We start from the raw sequence: 20,157 nt of genomic DNA, 5'->3' as shown, positions 1-20,157 counted from the left end.
CTCCAGAAGAGACCTCTATCCCCTTGAGATTCCACTACTTCTTGCTAATGGGGAGGAAGCCATCAGAATGAATACGTGCTTGAGGGAGTTTTCTACAAGTGGCTGCTGCCTTCAGTTACTTATCTTCACTGTGAAACTCACAAATACAAATCAGGATGTTGAGTATTTGCTTTCTTTGTTTGTGGGAGAGATTTGGTACATAATTGAAATATTTTAATTATCAAGTAACTGGTAGTGTTAGTACATGTAATTATTTTGGTATATACTAAAAAAGTATTGGAGATTTTTTCATTCTTTTGTGTGACATTAATTAAATATAATTATAGTAATTTTAACATTTTATAAATATGTGATGCATATATGTATTGTATCCATGTTAATTGTTAATTCATAACTGTTTTTAAATGTGGCTTGTGCATATTTATAAAAGATTAAAGAAATCTATATTGAATGATAAGTTGACTTTCATTATCAATAAAATCTCTCTCTCTCTCTCTCTCTCTCTCTCTCTCTCTCTCTCTCTCTCTCTCTCTCTCTCTCTCTCTCTCTCTCTCTCTCTCTCTCTCTCTCTCTCATCTGAAGAAAAAATTGAATTCTATATTGAATGATAAGTTGACTTTCATTATCAATAAAATATCTCTCTCTCTCTCTCTCTCTCTCTCTCTCTCTCTCTCTCTCTCTCTCTCTCTCTCTCTCTCTCCTCCTCTCTCTCTCTCTCTCTCTCTCTCTCTCTCTCTCTCTCTCTCTCTCTCTCTCTCTCTCTCTCTCTCTCTCTCTCTCTCTCTCTCTCTTTCATCTGAAGAAAAAAATGTTATGCTGTATTTTAAGGGCTTCAGTAAAACAAAATTTGTAAAGAGATTTTATTTACAAAAATTGTGAGGTATAGAGGATTATATACAGAAAGACAATCAAATCACATTGCCACTTTAAAAATCAAGGGAATGAGAAACTACAACAATAAATAATCTAAAGAAACAGCCATTTTGTATTAACATGTAAAAATTATTCTTTCATCCAGATTCTTTCCTTGTTTAACTTCATTTCACTAACAAAAAAATATATTTTTACTTCTGATAATACCTACCTTTTCATAAAATTATAGTGTTCTTTGTGAAATTATTAATGCTATCTCACCAAGTGGTTAATGTCAGCATTTAAGGAAAGCCACTTCTTATTTAGAATGACAGAAAAAAATAAACACTAAAGGAATGTTGCTTAATGGATGGTTTGGAGAATTTGTAAAATTTCATACTTTACAGATAACTTTGATATTTAAAGAGGAATCCCCCTAAGAATTAATAAACTTCATTTCTCAGATTTGTACAGGCTAGCCAGCATTCAAGAAACTTGACAGAGGTCACCTGCTGTTTATGGGTGAATTATTGCACATTTAAATAAATCTGCATCATTAATATCTATTCTTAAACCTCTGACCATGTTAGGCAACCATAGTCCTATTTCTAAATCATTGATGATGTGTCTATGTACTAAGAGGGCTCCACAAGCTCTTCAGCCACAAAGCAGCCAATTAGCAGACCTTGTGGCCTCACCTGATTTCACCTGTCTTTGAGTTTGTGGGGAAAAAGTTCTTTATACTAATCCTATCAACATTTATTCTGTTATTACTATTATAGACATTATAATTATTATAATGTTATTGACATTACTATCAGCAGTATAAGATACCGGAAAATATTTCCCAAAATCAAGGAAATGGGGAAACAGGTGAGATAGGTAATACTCATTATTGGCTCATTGGTGACTTAGTACTTGTGGAACAATCTATGTGTAAAGACAGTTAATAAACTAGACCCACAATGGGCATGGCATGTAGGTACATGCTATCCCCAGAAGCATGGGGTTAAGACGTAATGTGGAATGGCTATGGAATCCAAGACCACGGTCAAAGGTTTAATCTGTATGTTCTACCTTACATCCCTATGAACATTCAAGAAGTAAACTAGGCAATGCAGTCCAATACAAGTAACATTCATCCAGATATGTGTTTCCAAATCCTTTTAGAAAAGGAAAATGAGCTAGGAGCAATCGTAAGATTATTCTTCGTTCCTGAAAATCCAATGGAATATAACTGGAAGTGTGATATCAATCATGAATTCTATTTTTGAAGTTGTTTGCTATGTATATTAATGAAGATGTAAATAAACTTGACCTAAAATGATTTTTTTCAATTTGTCTCATTCCGTCTTTTCTCTCTCCAATTTATGGTAAATGCTAAAGACGTGTAGTGTTAATGATATGTGCAAAAAGAATTATGCATTTATGAAAATCTAATCAAGCAAAACAAATCAAATTTAATAGGTACAAGTTTATTTTCTTATTCATCCCTTTACAGGCTGAGTTAATATTTAAGTAATTGTGTAAGATGAAAAAAGAGTCTTTTCTTTCTTCTTCCTCCTCGTTTTTTTGGCCTCCTCTGTGACTTCTCTAGTTTCACCATTTTACACAATAAAAGAAATAAAGCTTTGGCTGAGTCACTTCTTAAAAGCTTATATTGTGATCCTTAGATTATAAAACTGTTATTCTGCTTAGAATTATAATACTAACAATTCTGATGCAAATTGTGGCATTAAAATATTTCTGACTGAGTTAGTCTTATTCATATTTGAGTCATCTTGTACAAAACCTATTGGCAGTTCTATTTTTTATTCAACTCTGAACATGCTAATCTTTTAATACATCAGATTATGATTTTTAAGAATCTAATCATTTACTCATCTGACTTGTCTTACACTTTAACCCATTCACAACGGATGATATCCTATCATGTCATGGCAAAAAATAAACTGACATCAGCATCAGCACACTTTCCAGTAGCTGGAATGATCCAAACAACAGTCCAGGCATGTAGTGGTGAGTAATACTGCACCCAGGCCTTGCCAAACATTGGTTGAATTTTACTCATCATGAACGGGTTAATACATTTAACATAGCAATTTAACAAATGAATAACATAAGAAATAAAGTTTAGATAGTTGATATCATAAGAACTTTTTAATTTATCCAAAATACACTTCTAATTCTTGAAGCAATATTTGGTTTTGGTTATCTCTAGAGCCCACAGTATACTTATTTAAAACATGTAATTTTGAAAGACATTTTCTTATTTACATTTTTTCATAGTCAGCAAATTAATTTTGGCACTTTAAAAGGCCACAATGCTGGAACATTTGTGTAGCATTGTTTTATATTTTGGGGGAAATGCAACAATACAAAATATACAATAGTAAAACTAGTCAAGAAAAAGTGAAAGCTTGTCAGTGCACTTGCCAGCACGTGCATATCCACCCCTATAACTAGCTTTTGGTTGAAAAGTGAGTTGAAAATAACTCACCAAATACATTGACAATGCCATAAATTAGGAGTTATAGTCTCTAGGTAAGACTTTCAACTTAAACTGAAATCACAGGTCTGTGTTCAACATACCAGAAGTGGAGGTGATTGTGGCCACAGAGCGGGAGACTCGTGTTGCTGGCTGAGGTACAGCTCTCACTTCTTTTTCTGGGGGTTTTGTCACCTGCTGTGTCATCATGTATTGTGTTGTTGGCTTTCCATTAGGTTCTGAGTGTATCGTTGAGGTTGGAGTAATTGAGCGTTGTTGCTGAGGCTGATAATGCCCATTGAGTTCTGCACCAGGGTTATGGTAAGAGGTATGGTAATTTTCAATAATGTTGCCTGCAGACCTTGATGAAGGCATCATGTTCTGGTAGCCTGGACGGTAAGGCTGCTCAAGCTGGTCAACAGACTTGGCTGTCTTTGTATCTTTGTAGTAACTTTGCTGGTAAGGATCTCTGGACTTTGTGTTATTGTGATCCGTCTGGATGATGGGATCAGTTGAAGCAACTGTGTATGGAGTGACAGAGCGAGAGGGTGTTTCATCATGATTGTTGTTTGCCAGCTTGTTGAGATACTCTCTCACTTTGTAATCTTCTGATTCTTGCTGAGGGGTGAGGTTCTCCGTTGAATAATACTGAAGATCATCGAGGGCTTTGTTCCTCTGTCTGGAGAAGGAAACAACATGAGGTCAGCCACAATGCCTTGGACCTCCATCCTCAATCTGAGGTACATACTGGCATCACCTCGTTCTAATCAAAATGGCCATAGTTTTTCCCTAGTTTGCTTTTCAAAAAAATTAACATTTTCCTACACATCTATTGCACAGAAATTAGAAAGAAAGGAATTACAAAATGAACATGGAAGGTACTAATGAGAACAAAAGGGTAATTAACTGTAACTTCTAATTGTTAGTTGAAGTATTCTACACATTGGTGCTTGGTGTCATAGATCTACTAGGAGGTGGATGGGCCAGTTTTGCTAAATATTCCCGTAAATCATCATCACCATCATCATCATCATCATCATCATCATCATCATCATCACCATCATCACCATCATCATCACCATGACCGTAACTGCGGCCACCGAATCTAAGAGCCTCTGTGTCCCTTTTGAAATACACCAGGTCTGTGAGCGCCTTGTTTCTCTGTCTGGGGTAGGAGTGCAATTTTAGTATGTAGCATTTAATGAAACCAAACGCATTTTTTTAACTGCATTTAGTGTTTTAGAAAGCTGACTTAAATGAAAATATATTTGTCTTTTATTATCAGGAGGATATGCTGGTGTAAAACCAAGATGAAATTTAGCTTAATCAAATTATGAACAAGTAACATTACTGGTTAATACCTATATTCTTAAATCATCAACTTTGAAGTTTACAATAAATGACAGAAAAGAAGTGAAGTAACATGTAAGGCAAAAGTGTCAAAGATAAAGAACATGAAAAAATGTACCATAAGGAATGTAAACATGTAAATAATAATGTAGCTACAGTTGTGGTGTACCTGTCAACACTGATGATGATACCAAGAATGACAAGAATATTATATTTTAATCCGTTTAATGTTGAATGATGGAGCTGGGCCATTAACAAAATACATTATCTACTTTGCATGCACATGAATTTCATAATCATTACTTAACTCTGACCTTTACATAAAGCTGAACAAATTACAGATTTCCAGTAGACCTTTTGTTAGTCCCTTTAGTTACAAAAAAAGTCCAAGGTGTGTTGTGTTTATTGTGGAAAGAAGAAATGTGTAAATGTTCTGTAGAATTATATTTTGTGTCAGTAATCAATGCAAATAGACTATCTACAAAAAATTACTCTGGGTAATTATAAAAGCAGGAATTTATTTTGTTTAGCATAAAGTTATGCATTTACAAATTACTAGCATAATACTCAAGGAACTAAGTCCTTATTAGATTGAAGAACTCCCCACAAAATAATCTTCCAACATTCCTCAAGGCATCTGTATTCATTAGTACACTCAGACACAGTAATTCCTAATCACTTAACTAGAATGCATTTTGTCATTTGAACTAATAACAATGTATGGAGGAGCTATTGCATACTATAGTAGAATGCCCTCAGCAGTTAAATGAATTACCCTAATTATAATACACAATGAGAAACCATATTAGTAAAATGCCAGTCCATGAAACTGTGTTGCAGACTATTCATACAAATAAATAAATGTATATACTGGAGAGTCTTAAGAAATGTTTAAATACATTTCGGACTGCAGTAATTAGCTTTAAATGTGACAAATTTCAAAGTATGGTCTGTTTTGAGTTACAGGTATGTCTATGAACTTCAGAAATAGTATGAATATTCAAATCCTGTTTTTTCTTGTCCTTTATCTTTGAAACAAAACAACTGTATGAATGACTTCTATTTACAAAATCTTAGTATGAATAAAGTAGGCAAATCTATGACAGCCTTGTATACAAAAGTTGTTATACTGTGAATCCGAAAAAGGAAAACAAGGGGATACAAAGTGGGAAAGTAAAGACAAGGTATTTCTTTCATGTTGTAAAGCCTGTAGGTTGACGGAACATGTAGAAGAATATTTTGGTGGTTAGAGAAGAACTGAGAGTAGAGGAAAGAAGTAATGCAATTTTGAAAAATGAGCCCAATAATTTTCAAAATTTATTTACAAAAGAATAATTGTCCTTTGTCTATAAATAGGTTCAAGTATTTTGCCATGCATATATATATACTTTTTCTGTAAAATATATAAACATATAATGCATAAAGAAAATAATCATAATAATAAGTATGAAATAAGTATACATTATGCAGTAAGTCACATCATGCTGTTACAAATAGGCAGACATGCTTAAATGATGCATGTCATCTGTTATGTTATACACATGTTACAAGTTTCCTTATGCTATAAACTTTGATACCCAAAATGTAAAAGTGCAACAGAGGGCACAGATCAAGAGTAATAAAAATAGTAATTAATTAAGGGTTTGACTGTTTCTCTACAGGCAACAACTACTTCAGCTTCCTTTATATTCTCTTTTGTCTAACTAACAGATGTCATGCTCTTTTCAAAAGCTCCTTGGACTTAACCTTTCAGTCCTTAACTGCAAAAGAATAAAACATGCCAGTAAATCATGCAAACCAAACTTTCAAACTCACCTCACTGTGCAATATTGAAATACCTGAAGTGTTATTTGTTGAAAGTAACTGGGATCAATTTGAGGATAGCTAATATAATCCTGACTTCAGAACAAAACAAAAAACATATTTCAGTTACTGAAACTCTTTAAAAAATGAGGAAACAAGCCATGTGTTCTACTCATCAATAAACTAGAATATACATGAAAAATGAGAAACATCTGATGACACTGTACACGAGCATGATCAAATAAAGATAACTCACCTTACATTAATCCTTACTCTGTGCAGGTAAAGAACCTCCTTCATTAACCAGTGCAAAGAACTTACCCAAGTTTCCAACAGCTTTAATATGTGCATTCCCAACAAAGATGGATTATTGGCCTTACCGTTCCACTTTACAAAGCATATTATAACAAAATGTAAAAGCAAGCTAAAATAACAGCTAAACTTTTTATCTTTAATCTTGAACCTAATATAATCATGTTCATTGAAAACTGAAACCTATGGAAATATTTAAGTGCCTTAAACAAAGGTAGCATGTACTCTTAACTCCTGTCCTTACAAAATCAAGTTAAGTATCTTATGTATCCAATTTTTTCTTCATCATAACTCAACAATTATTAAAAATATCACAATCAAAGCAAAGCTACTTTTGCAGCTAGGATATTGAGCTTACCTCTTGGCAGACTTCCACAGTCCACAACAGACAAAGAGAATCACCAGGAGGAAAACAGCTACAGCAGCAGCTCCATAAAATGCTGCAACTATTGGCTCAGTCATATGAATCCACGGCTGCAAAAAACAATTCAGATTTATAATTTGTTCTCTGGCTTTTAAGAATGATAACAAGGATAAATTAAGCGCTTCTATTCAATTTGAAAAAAAAACTATGGAAGTTTTGTCATAAATAATTCAATGAAATGTAGTTTAGAATATCCTAAACCTAAATAGGAGACATTTATTCTAATTATTCAAGTCTATAAGGAATGAAGTCATGCACATCCAATGCTGTTCTCAGATCAACTGCCAGAAAATACATTTATTATTGGTCATGTTAATTTGAACTTTCATCAATGAAATAAGCTATGATACATCTATATTAATGCCTTCAGCCTCACAACAGTAGTGCATGAATGTGACTATTTCAAAGCTTTTCTTTTAGATGGAACTTTAAATTAACAAAATATGTAAAAAACAATTTTAGGTTATTGGTCCAAGAACATCTTTGAACAATCATACCCTTAAATGTACTATGGTGCAGTGAGGAATAGAAAAATGATGCAAATGGCCTTAATCTTACTGGCATGTTAACAAGTAACTGAAAAATTGCATTTAAAAAATCGAGTCCTTACATTTATAGGTGGAGGGACAGTTGGCACCCATTCCCTCACCACCTGTGGCATATAGGTGGTCCAGAAGGTGTTGTAGGTCTGACGGTAGTTATAATGCATTGAAGTGTTAAAGGTGGTGTTGATGCTTAGGTACTTGAGATTCCCTTCTAACACTGGCTCCCAATTCACCTTGATGATTTGTACTTGAGTCTGAGTTGGGTTGCTGTGGAGGGAGAGCAAGGAGGGTGATTACAGGGCAACTGAAGATAGCTGAAACTGAGAGGGAAAATAGAAAAGGAAGAAGTAAAATGGAAAGAGGAGAAGGGTACAAATAAAGTAAAAATAAAAAGAAAGAGAGAGGAGAGGGAGGAGAAGAATAGCAGCTGCAATAGCAGAAGTGAAAAAATGGAAGAAAGGGGAAAACAAGGATATTTCCATCCATTTAGAAATCCATATAAAAATCCATTTCACTCACCCCCATTTGGCAAAGTTGACGAAAGTCTTCATCATGAACTCAGAAATGTTCCTGTCACCTTCACTCCAAAGGTTCCTGGCAACACGAATGCTCTCAGGGAAAAACTCTGGGTCCATGAAGGGAGCACCAAATACAAAGTAATACTCGATGTTGTTGGGAACCTGTGATAAATGATAATAATGAAGGATATTGTTGATGGAGATTACCATTACTATCATGGCCATCATAATTACTGCTCTCATTATTACTATGACAATAAATCTCTCACTATAATAATAATAATGATGCTACTGTCTATCATCATGATTAACCCTTCATTAAAAGGATAATGTAGTACTGTTACTATTCCATAAATCTTAAAAACAAAACCAGTGTTTCAACAACAGTAAGTTGACTTCTACATACCTCTCTCCAATAGTCCAGTTTAAGTGCGTCCACAGTGGTATTAAGCAAATAGTAATAGGTAGGAACACTCCTCTTCCCAGTGGAGTTCACGAGGACCTTCACCATTTGGTCGACGCCGGATTTGTAAAGAGCATCTGACAACAACTGTAAAGGAGAAAATATCTGTATTGTTTTTCTTGAAAATATTTGTACTATATAAATACCATGTATTTTTTTATTCTGTAAATATATACATACACACTTACAGATAGAAAGATAGATAGATAGATAGAGATATAGATATATATTAAAATATACAAAATATACACCTCTATTTCGAAGTATTTCAAGATAAAGAGCAAAATATCTAAAGAACGACATACATCAACATATTGTTCTCGAATATGGGTAGTGTTGTGGGGATCCGGGCCGTAGGTGTACATCCACTTAATGGCATCATAAGCACCTTCGGGATTGAGTGAGTAGTTGTAGTGTTTGACCCACTCTTTGACCCGCTCGTTGAAGAAGTCCTCTGTCACCTCATACCGTTCGCGGATGAGTCTGTTGTCGTCGACTGGCGGGAATAGAGAAGTCTTAATGTTTCTTTCTCTCCTTTTCTCTCTCTCTCTCTCTCTCTCTCTCTCTCTCTCTCTCTCTCTCTCTCTCTCTCTCTCTCTCTCTCTCTCTCTCTCTCTCTCTCTCTCTCTCTCTCTCTCACTTACTCACTTAATAATGTTAATATTGATAATGGGTAGTATAAGAATATTTCACTTTGCTTGCATTTCACTAAATTTGCACTGATATATAAAAGAAGAAAAAATATGAGAACGGAATACTCACAAACCATTTTCGCTGCTTCGTTCCTATTAACACCCGTCAGATAATGGAGGTCAGAGTGGTGATGATTTTTCTCGTAGAGTTTTATGGGCAGTTCGGGCAGGATGTGCCAGTCCTCTTCCTTCCAGTCCTCGTACCAGTCGTCTCCCGGAACACGGAACTTGGAGTCGACCGTCGGGCCCCACGCGAACGTGCCGATGTCCGGCTGTTGGCGGAGGTCGAGTTAGCCGCTAGAAATATCGACTCGAGGGGGGACAGTTTACGACCCTTGCACACTGTTTGTAAGTACGGTGGGAGTGATGAGGAATGAGAGGGAATAGATTCTTTCGGCTGTTTGGGGTTTCACTAAAAAACGTTTTCAACCAAACCTTTATTGGGGCTGAAGCTAGTTCTTCATAGCTGCGACGGTTGAGACACTGAAGTAGTTTATACGACGATTCCACTGTACAGCCAACCTCAAGACCATACACGCGAGAAGTATTCTGAACTCTGTAAATGTCATCAATTGCTGCCCAGTCCGCTAAGGGCGAGCCACTCTAGAAAAGAAGAAAACAATATTTCATAAGGTTTTATTCTAATATGCTAATTATGTTCATGAAGTTCGCGTGGTGAAACTCACGAAAAAGAAAATACCCTCATTCCATTGAATATTCTACATTTTAGCAAAACTGCTACGAAGATGCACTCCTTTTCTGATGAAGGCGGCCAAGCTCACGCGGCCAAGCTCACCTCCGCCAGCACCTGATGAACCCAGTCCTTGGTCTTGGGCAGGACGGCCAGAATCCCCGCCATGGCCCCTCCCGCCCCCGGGCCGAACACCGTGATCTTCTGCGGGTCTCCGTTGAAGAACCGGATGTTCCTGTAGACCCACTCCAGCGCCATGGCCATATCCATCAGCCCGTAGTTCCCAGGGGAGTTTTCGTCTCCCGTGCTCAAGAAACCTGCAATTTCCAAAGGGGTATTCAGTGATTTTAATGAATTGCAAAACGCGTCGCGATGCCAACTAGGAATGCCAACACCTCACGCCATGAAGCCCGACCCACACTCACTGACCTAGCGCACCCAGTCTGTAGTTGAAGGTAACCACCACCACTTCCCCCCAGCCCGCCAGCATGTGTCCCGGGAACTGGTTGCTGGCGCCGTGCTCCAGGTCCCCGCCGTGGATGTAGAACATGACTGGGTACTGGTCAGTCACGCCGATGGATATCTGCATGAAAACGAACCAGATGTACTTTTTGCTTTCATTTGATTTTACAAGTGGCCAAAAATGTGTATCATCAGTACTAAAAGAATCACTGCATATGAATTGAGTAGGTTTCAATATCTCAAGGACAATAATTATTCAGACCTGCATACTAATATACCAAGACAAGTATTTTTACTAATTCTATAAAAAAAGAAAAAAACTTGCCGACGGCGTAAATATATTGAGGTACAGGCAGTCTTCGTGAATCCCGTTCCTGATGCCATTCGAAGAACCGATGTACTTCAAGTTCTGCGGGCAGGCTGGCCGGTAGTCGAGGGCCTGCCACGTGCTGAACCAGTGCTGAACATACCTTGGAGGCTGTGCAAAAGAGACAGTAAATTAATCAACATATCAATATATATTTTTAATCTACTTAAGTATCTCGAATGTTGTCCTGATAAGCAGGAAGAGGAAATACTGTTTATACTCTTTATACGAAGTGTTCTCTCCGCGTTTTCCCTCTCGCCCGCGCGCCTCGGCCCTGTCTTTCGCGCCAAATCTAACCTTGGACTTCAACGCAGCCGTAAATAATTATCTAAAGCGCTTTTCACTCATCTTGCTTATTTTTCAGTGTCTTTCCATGTGTCTAATACTTCTACTGCTGTCAGATTTTTTTTCTCAAAGATTGTATATTATGACTATTAGTACTGATAGCTTACTAATTATATGATAATGGATTAGAAAAATATTTAGAATTAGAATAACAAAGTATATATCATTGATTATAATAATAATAATGATGATGATGATGATGATGATGATGATGATGATGATGATGATGATGATGATGATGATGATGATGATAATAATAGAAATAATAATAATAATAGTAATAATAATAATAATAATAATAATAATAACAATAATAATGATAATAATATAATGTTATTAACAATAATAAAAACAGTAATAATGGTAATAATAAATAATAAAAACAATGACCATTATAGTATCATTATTGATAATAGTAATAATAATAATGATAATAATAATAATAATAACAATAATGACAATAATAATAATAATAGTGTTATTATCATTCATAATAATAACAATAGTATTAATAATAATAATAATAATAAGAAGAAGAAGAAGAAGAAAATTGATAATAATGATAATAATAAAAGCAATGATGATAATAATATGAAGACGAATGATAATGATAATAATAATTATAATAATAATTATAATAACAATAACCATAATAATAATAATAAGAAGAAGAATAGTAATAATAATAATAATAATAATAATAATAATAATGATAATGATAATGATAATGATAATAATAATAATAATAATAATAATAATAATAATAATAATAATAATAATGATAACAATGGTAATAATAATAATGATAATGATGAAAATAGTAATAATAATAACAATAATAATAAATACAACAGCAACAACGACAGTACTGCTATGATCAGTAGCAATAATAATAACTATAATAATATTAATAACAATAATAATAATAATAATAATAATAATAATAATAATAATAATAATAATAATAATAATAATAACAAAATCATAATAATGATAATAATAGTAATGACAAAAAATAAAATAATAATAATAATAATAATAATAATAATAATAATAATAATAATAATAATAATAATAATAATAATAACAATAATTACCGTATCAGTAGAATAATAATAATATGACTAAGAATTGTTAAGAAATATCAACCGGCTTATCAGCATCATATCATGTTAACATCAACGCCAATGATGAAATCATCCTCGTGCTCATTATCATATAAACCGTCAGTACTAACGAATAAACGCATGAAAAGGAGATTGTAGATCAAGACAACAAAACACCAGCACGTAATACTCTCTCCCTTTCACAAATACGCTCCGTGGGTTTCCATTCATCTTTCCTCGCCCTCCTTCTTGTCATGTCACGGCAGTGTGAACAGCAACGTGTCCGTGACAACCAAGCAAACGTTTGTGTTTAGACAGGAATAACAACTTTTGGAAGTGAAAGCATGGGCCGCGATCGCATTTACAGTGTTGCCACGTGTACGGGTACTTTAGCGCACGGTTCTCTTGTCTCTCGCTTTGTCTTGTCTTTTCCCTTTAATTCTAAGTTGTGAGGATGTACTCGCTGTTTAAGGCGTACGTAAATTATGTAAAGTATGATCTGATATTTGTTTAGGCCTTCTTGTTTGCTTTCTGGAACAAAAACGGTCGTAAATTGGGCCGAAATATTCCCCAAGGTCAGAGGCTCGCTGACGCTTTAGATCTAGGGACGCTCGTCTGTGGGCCCATCTTGATACTAGCTACGTTACAGGGTTTACCAGTGTTATTTTCCTAATATTATTAATCTTAAATAATATGCTTTCTACTATAATCTTGAGTTAGACGACGGAAAAAATGACCCAATGATATACCCCGTTTGTGATGTAATAGACCATCGAGCAGAGGCGTGCATTGATGCAGGAAGGTAGAAGCTGTGCATAGATTCTCAGACGCTGCCTCGCCTCACCCACACGGACGCCACAGTGAACTCTGTATCTCATGCCCTCTCCCCCTGCCCCCTCTCCCTGGTTTCCTCCCCCGCTCTCACCTCACGCCCTACGCCCTTCAGCTCCCCTTATTTTCCTGGTGTCATCTTCACCTCCTGAATAAAGTCTTTTAAGCTTTAAATCCCTTTATTTCCCTTGGGCACTTCTTACCAAACGCGGAAAACGAAGGGCGGTTCCTGTCCACTGTGTCTGCGATTTTAAGGTCAAGCGGACTCTACGCATTTGCTGCATCGCCTGAGAAAGAAGTGTCTCTTTGGTAAACGCATAATCTTTACGACATCTAGATGCAAGAGTCAATAAATAGACAAAGTTTCCCTTTAGAGCTAAAAGAAAATGTCGCCTGCTAACAAAGAAACACTAACATGCTCGGCACGTACTAAACCCTTTTGCCGCACTTAACAATGAGCGGAACGGCATGGTGTCCATGTTGATGTTCAAGAATAAAGAGAAAACAAGAAGACAAAGGAATTTCCTGGTGTGACCAAAGCTTCTTTATGAGTCATTGGTTCTCTGGATCAGCCGCTGCCCAGGAGTGCCTCATGACGTCATTCTAGGAACTTTATCAGGCTGACGGTTCTGTATAACCTATGAGTCAATCGCACCAGGGTATTCATAATCACACTAAAGATCAGATATTTAGAGTTTGTTTATCTTGAGATGGAGTTTGAAGGCTATTGTGGCAGTGGTGAAAGTGTGACGAAATGAAAAGTTAGAAAGTGTGTTTGTTCTCTTTTTAATTCTCGGCTGTGACTGGCAGATGATCAACATTTCTGAAAGACAGAAGTCAAATTGGCTTATAAATGCGGCTTGCTGACCCGATATCGAAGAACCAACGGGATCCTAGAACGTGAAATGCCTGATAATTGTTAATGATAATAATGAGGACCTTCAGAATCACGGTCATGATAATGATATACTACATGGTTACACGTACCACTGACACATCTGCAACAACACTAATAATAATATTAATAATAATGATAATTATTATTTTTTTTTTTTACTATCATTATTATAACTAATGATAGTAATGATGAAAATGACAGTAATATAATATTAATGGTTTCTGCTAAATCATTACAATAAGAAAAGTTATCAGTGTTAACATTATACACCAGAGAATTCAATTACCTTTACTTTTATCAATATGATAATCATAATTGCATTTACGGTTATCATTTGATCAATATGATTACGGTTTATTCTTTTCATTCTAATTATAACTATCATCAAAACTCTTATTCTGTTCTTATTACCGTTAGCAATAACAATTTATAGAGATAGATAGATGGATAGAAAGATTATTTTCCATGTTATCATTCTTGTTATTATCACCTTCACATCATTATCATAAAAATCACATTGATTACAGTAATTATAGCAATCGTGTTTATACTAATAATCATTCATTATAATAATTATGGCAATAATATTTATTTTAACAGTCATAGTAAGCCTACTCATCGTCATAATCATTATTCCCATTTCATCATCAGTGTTATCATCTCATCGTCACCACACTTACTTCGTTATCATCACCACTATCATTATCATTATGGTTGTAATTAGTATCGCTATTATTGTACCTGTGTAACTGTCATTTGCATCAACATTACTATCCTTAGCAGCAACAACATCTAATTTGCGTGTTATATATACAAAGAAAAAAGAAAGACTAATTAAGCCAGTCACTGAACACGTGTTGTAAATTTGCTCTAAATATTTATTCGTGAATAAAACAATGAATCTAACAACTTTATTTTATACAAAATTATAATGGTAATAATGATAGAAATGTTGATAATACATTAGTCATAATGATGATTGTGATGATGATGATGATGATGATGATGATGATGATGATGATGATGATGATGATGATGATGATGATGATGATGATGACGAGGACGAGGACGAGGACAATGATGAAAATGATGGCGATGATGATGATATTGACGATGACGATGACGATGATGACGACAACGACGACAATGATAACGACGACGGCGATAGCGATGGCGATGATGAAAATAACAAAACAAAAGTAAAGACGAAAAATAAACCTCAGCTGGGAATCCGTCGAAAGAAAACCGAGACGAAGGCTTAATCCGGCTCAAATCGAACCACTTTCCTCTTCATCATGCAGACCGCAGGCTTTTCGAAAAAAACGACACCTTAGCAATACTTTTTGTTGGAATAATGCAAAATCAGCAGCAGATTTTGTGGCGCGAACATCGATCTTGGGCAGACATTTTGCTTTTTTTGGCTTTGTCATTGATTTCATATCCGTTGGCACAAAAAAAGGGAAGCTCGCCTCGTAAATTATGACAATTTCCGTCGATTCTGTGTGGATAACACTTTTTACGGTGAGTGTCATATAGTTTGTGGTTAAACATTGAATATCTACAGCTGCATCTCTTTTTTTCTTTCTTTATATCTCTCTCTTTCGTTTTCTTTTTCTTTTTTCTTTTTCTTTTTCTTTTTCGTTTTTTTCTTTCTCTCACTCTCTCTCTCTTTCTCTTTCTCTTTCTCTTTCTCTTTCTCTTTCTCTTTCTCTTTCTCTTTCTCTTTCTCTCTCTCTCTCTCTCTCTCTCTCCCTCCTTCCCTCTCAAAACGCCATCAGTAGAAACTGACGTTACACAAATAAAGGCAACACGTTCGATAATATGTAGCGGGAATTTAGCCTCTTTTAATGCAGACGTGCACCACTTAACCTCGCAAGTGTCTGTGAACCAACAATGAACTTTGACAAAGTTCACTTGTTGTGAATTACTCAACTGAAAACTTCAGGGGAAATTATAGGGCTGATTGATGGACGCTTACGAACATGGCTAGGCTGTAGTTTCCATCCTAGCAAAGTTATACAGCGTCTGCCTATTGTTACCATGGAAACCGCGTTCTCATCGCCCTTGCCCCGCGAAGGTAAGATCATGTGAACAACATAAGCGGTCAATAATCGTCGCTTTGCTCTATTCATTCAATTTACGCACGTCAGGTAACAGGCACACATGCGAACGCGAATCATTATTGTTCTTCGGGCCTTGTATGAAATAAACATGCTCCCCTCTAAAAAAAAAAAATAAATAAATAAATAAATAAATAAAATAAAAAATCTGCACAACTAAGATATGGACATAAGCTACCTCACACTCAAGCAGAAATATATCATTCCACGCGCAGAGAAAATGATCTTATATACAATTAACATTACCTAATACAAACATAAACATAAATATCAAAACAAACACAGAACATGAACATACATGCATGAAACTAACAAAAGCAGTACACACATAAATTGTCAATAACACACTTAAAACAACATTAGCAAACACACACACACACAAATGAAGGTAGCACAGTCTATTACACACACAGACAATACATGACAAAACAATATGCAAAAGTTTATGCAAAAATGGTCAGTATGATACATAGATATAAAAAAGGCGAAGCTGACGACGCTAGAACTTTTCACGCGCAAAACAAAGACATACTTAAGCAAATTATCCAAACCAAGACGCTAACAGAGCAACGCGTGGAACCCTGCGTAATGTTTTACCAAGCCGGCACATGCACAGCTGTGTGCGGGCAAAGGTAGTCAATCTATTGATTATGAGTGTCTCGGTGATTCAAATAAGGTGCGGGTATAGTGGTTGTGTCTGTGCCTCTTGTTCCGTCTCTTGCTCCATTTTTCTAGCTTAATTTTTATCCATGTTTCTTTTGATGCCTTTTCGGTTCCTTCCCCTTTGGTTCTACAATTTTCTTCGTTCACTGTTAAGTTCCCTAACATCGACTGAACATTTTCCTTTCCACCCTTCCCTATCACTTATTCATCTCCCTCTCTCCTTCCCCTCACGTCCCTCTGAAATACGAGCAGCTAACCACACGGCGTTGTGACCCCGTACTACACGTGCAAATATACCCAAGTATACGATTTAACTTCATTGCTCACTGTGGCTGTACCCCTATTCCTCTTTTGCCTACGTTATACTGCGATATTGTCCAAAAGTACACAAATATACATAAATATACAAAAAATGTATAAGAAATATAGCCCATACTACACGCTCAGACAGTTTTTGGAGCTGACACGAACTTTGCTGAGGTCGGCGTCACTTTTTGTCCGTCTGGTCGCCTGCCTGCCCCCTGCCATCGGTTCACCCGCCTATCGATCCTCTTATACAGGAAGCGGAAAGAGTATTCGCATTTTGAGGGCTTCATAAATATGTGTCGACCATGTTGATAAATGTGTGTGCATGTCCGTACCCTTTGTAGTGTGTGCGTGTATGTGCGTAATAACGGACAACAATGCCTGTCTTTCTTTCTCTCTCTCTCTCTTTCTCTTTTTGTCTCTTTGTTCTTTCTTTCGCTCTCGTTTTCGCTCTTGCTCTCTCTCTCTCTCTCTCTCTCTCTCTCTCTCTCTCTCTCTCTCTCTCTCTCTCTCTCTCTCTCTCTCTCTCTCTCTCTCTCTCTCTCTCTCCCTTCTACTGCTACTTCTTTTCTTTTCATTTTCATTTTCATTCTCCTTCTCTTCTTTCTCCCTCTTCTCCTAAACCTCCCTATCCCTTTGCCTCTTCCTCTTCTTCTCTTCCTCTTTCTTTTTTTCTCCCTCTCCATCCCCCTCTCCCTCTTCCACTCCCTCTCCCTCGGACCTTCACCTCTCCCCTCCTCTCTCGCCCTCACCCGCCCCCTCTCCTCACTAGCGATGATACGAATGTTGTTGAGGTCAGCTGATCTTTTTGACCGTCTGCCTGCCTGTCTTCGTCCTCCCTCCTGCTTGCCTGCTTGCGTGCAGCCGGAACACCTTCCAACCACCCACTTCGCGCTGATGTCAGGCACGGCCATGCACCGGCCGCCCGCAATGGGATTTCTAGTTCATTGCTGTTCAGATCCGTTCCGCGTTCACAAGAGGACACGGAACCGCCATGAAAGTGCAGAATAAACAGAAAATAGCAAATCAAATAAGGGAGAAGACGAGAACTTCTATGTCCTCCTGCGCGGCGTTAAATGAGGCAGGACAGATTCCTCACTCCGACTTCCGGTCAGACTGTCACGGTCTCATGCTCTGTCTCACACGCCCGCGGACCGGCCACTAAGGGCGTTGCTAGGATAGAATTTGCACGTCCGACTGAGCCTTATGGTGGCGACGAGACAGATCAACGGACGGCCTACCCGGCTCTCATGCAGGGCGGATCGGGGCGTCAGTGGACGTTTATGGCACTGTACGGGCGGGGGGGGGGGTCTGTGTGTGTGTGTGTGTGTGTGTGTGTGTGTGTGTGTGTCTGTGTGTGTGTGTGTGTCTGTGTGTGTGTGTGTGTGTGTGTGTGTGTGTCTGTGTGTGTGTGTGTGTGTGTGTGTGTGTGTGTGCGTGTGTCTGTGTGTGTGTGTGTCTGTGTGTGTGTGTGTGTGTGTGTGTGTGTGTGTCTGTGTGTGTATGTGTGTGTGTGTGTGTGTGTGTGTGTGTGTGTGTGTGTGTGTGTGTGTGTGTGCGCGCGCGTGCGTGCGTGTGCCTGTGTGTGTGTGTGTGTGTCTGTGTCTGTGTCTGTATCTGTGTCTGTGTGTGTGTCTGTGTGTGTGTCTGTGTCTGTGTGTGTGTGCGCGCACGCACGTGTGTGTGTGCGCGCGCGCGCGTGTGTGTGTGTGTGTGTGTCTGTGTGAGTGTGTGTGTGTGTGTGTGTGTGTGTGAGTGTGTGTGTGTGTCTGTGTCTGTGTGTGTGTGTGTGTGTGTCTGTGTGTGTGTGTGTGTGTGTCTATGTCTGTGTGTGTGTGTGTGTGTGTGTTCCTCCTCGTGTTGCAGACTGCTGACAATATGCAAGGTGCAATATCCACCTTGCATCTCCTTGTGTTACATCAATCAGAATGTTGCAAACATCCACCATCAGCACTGCAACCGGCACGCGATGCAATTTTGATCGTTTTCCAATACCTACACTAATGCTGCACATCTTACGCCACCTCAGAGCCTGATATCAGCACACCACGCAGCAAAAATCGAACGAAAGGACTGCAGTATCCAGCCTCTAACCGAACACCAGAAACGGCCCGTCTATCCACTCGCTAGCGCCGTGAATAAGAGAGACTACGAGCCGGTGGACAGAACATCTCATGCATTCCCTCGGCGCCGCGACCGAGAACGTTGCAAACAGGTAAACGTCCGGGCTCCCTAGACACGTGGGATCGCGTTACCCGGCTCCCCTTCCACCCTTAACCGCTGCAGCTCCCTGGCCCCCGCGCCGCCCAGAATTGAGCTTCCCTCCGCCCAGAATTGAGCTTCCCTCCGCCCAGAATTGAGCTTCCCTCCGCCCAGAATTGAGCTTCCCTCCGCCCAGAATTGAGCTTCCCTCCGCCCAGAATTGAGCTTCCCTCCGCCCAGAATTGAGCTTCCCTCCGCCCAGAATTGAGCTTCCCTCCGCCCAGAATTGAGCTTCTCACCGCCCAGAATTGAGCTTCCCTCCGCCCAGAATTGAGCTTCCCTCCGCCCAGAATTGAGCTTCCCTCCGCCCAGAATTGAGCTTCCCTCCGCCCAGAATTGAGCTTCCCTCCGCCCAGAATTGAGCTTCCCTCCGCCCAGAATTGAGCTTCCCTCCGCCCAGAATTGAGCTTCCCTCCGCCCAGAATTGAGCTTCCCTCCGCCCAGAATTGAGCTTCCCTCCGCCCAGAATTGAGCTCCCCACCGCCCAGAATTTAGCTTCTCACCGCCCAGAATTGAGCTTCCTCCGCCCAGTATTGAGCTTCCCTCCGCCCAGAATTGAGCTTCCCTCCGCCCAGAATTGAGCTTCCCTCCGCCTAGAATTGAGCTCCCCACCGCCCAGAATTTAGCTTCTCACCGCCCAGAATTTAACTTCCCTCCGC

The 20,157-nt window shown here is 38.1% G+C and overlaps 2 protein-coding genes across 2 annotated transcripts in view; one reads left to right on the top strand and one right to left on the bottom strand.

The window, feature by feature from the left end:
• LOC138867861 (putative methyltransferase DDB_G0268948) lies at positions 1-457 on the top strand (the record flags this gene model as incomplete). The annotated part of the gene is given in 1 exon segment (XM_070144798.1): positions 1-457. A coding segment is annotated over 1 exon segment (71 nt), but the record flags the coding sequence as incomplete, so codon positions are not given.
• Positions 458-846: 389 nt separating this feature from the next.
• Gli (carboxyl ester lipase-like protein Gli) overlaps positions 847-20,157 on the bottom strand; it is a gene marked incomplete at its 5' end in the record, with an annotated part of 26,743 nt that continues 7,432 nt past the window's right edge. Inside the window, 11 exon segments of the mRNA XM_027382188.2 lie at positions 847-4,019; positions 7,164-7,279; positions 7,840-8,041; positions 8,294-8,454; positions 8,699-8,842; positions 9,061-9,251; positions 9,518-9,719; positions 9,883-10,050; positions 10,244-10,455; positions 10,568-10,721; positions 10,926-11,078. Coding sequence (XP_027237989.2) covers positions 3,422-4,019; positions 7,164-7,279; positions 7,840-8,041; positions 8,294-8,454; positions 8,699-8,842; positions 9,061-9,251; positions 9,518-9,719; positions 9,883-10,050; positions 10,244-10,455; positions 10,568-10,721; positions 10,926-11,078 — 2,301 coding nt within the window.

This window comes from Penaeus vannamei, chromosome 3 (assembly GCF_042767895.1).
Source record: "Penaeus vannamei isolate JL-2024 chromosome 3, ASM4276789v1, whole genome shotgun sequence".
NCBI classification, from domain to species: Eukaryota; Metazoa; Arthropoda; class Malacostraca; order Decapoda; family Penaeidae; genus Penaeus; species Penaeus vannamei.
Note: the sequence above shows the minus strand (reverse complement) of the source record. Positions and strands in the feature narration are given on the sequence as shown.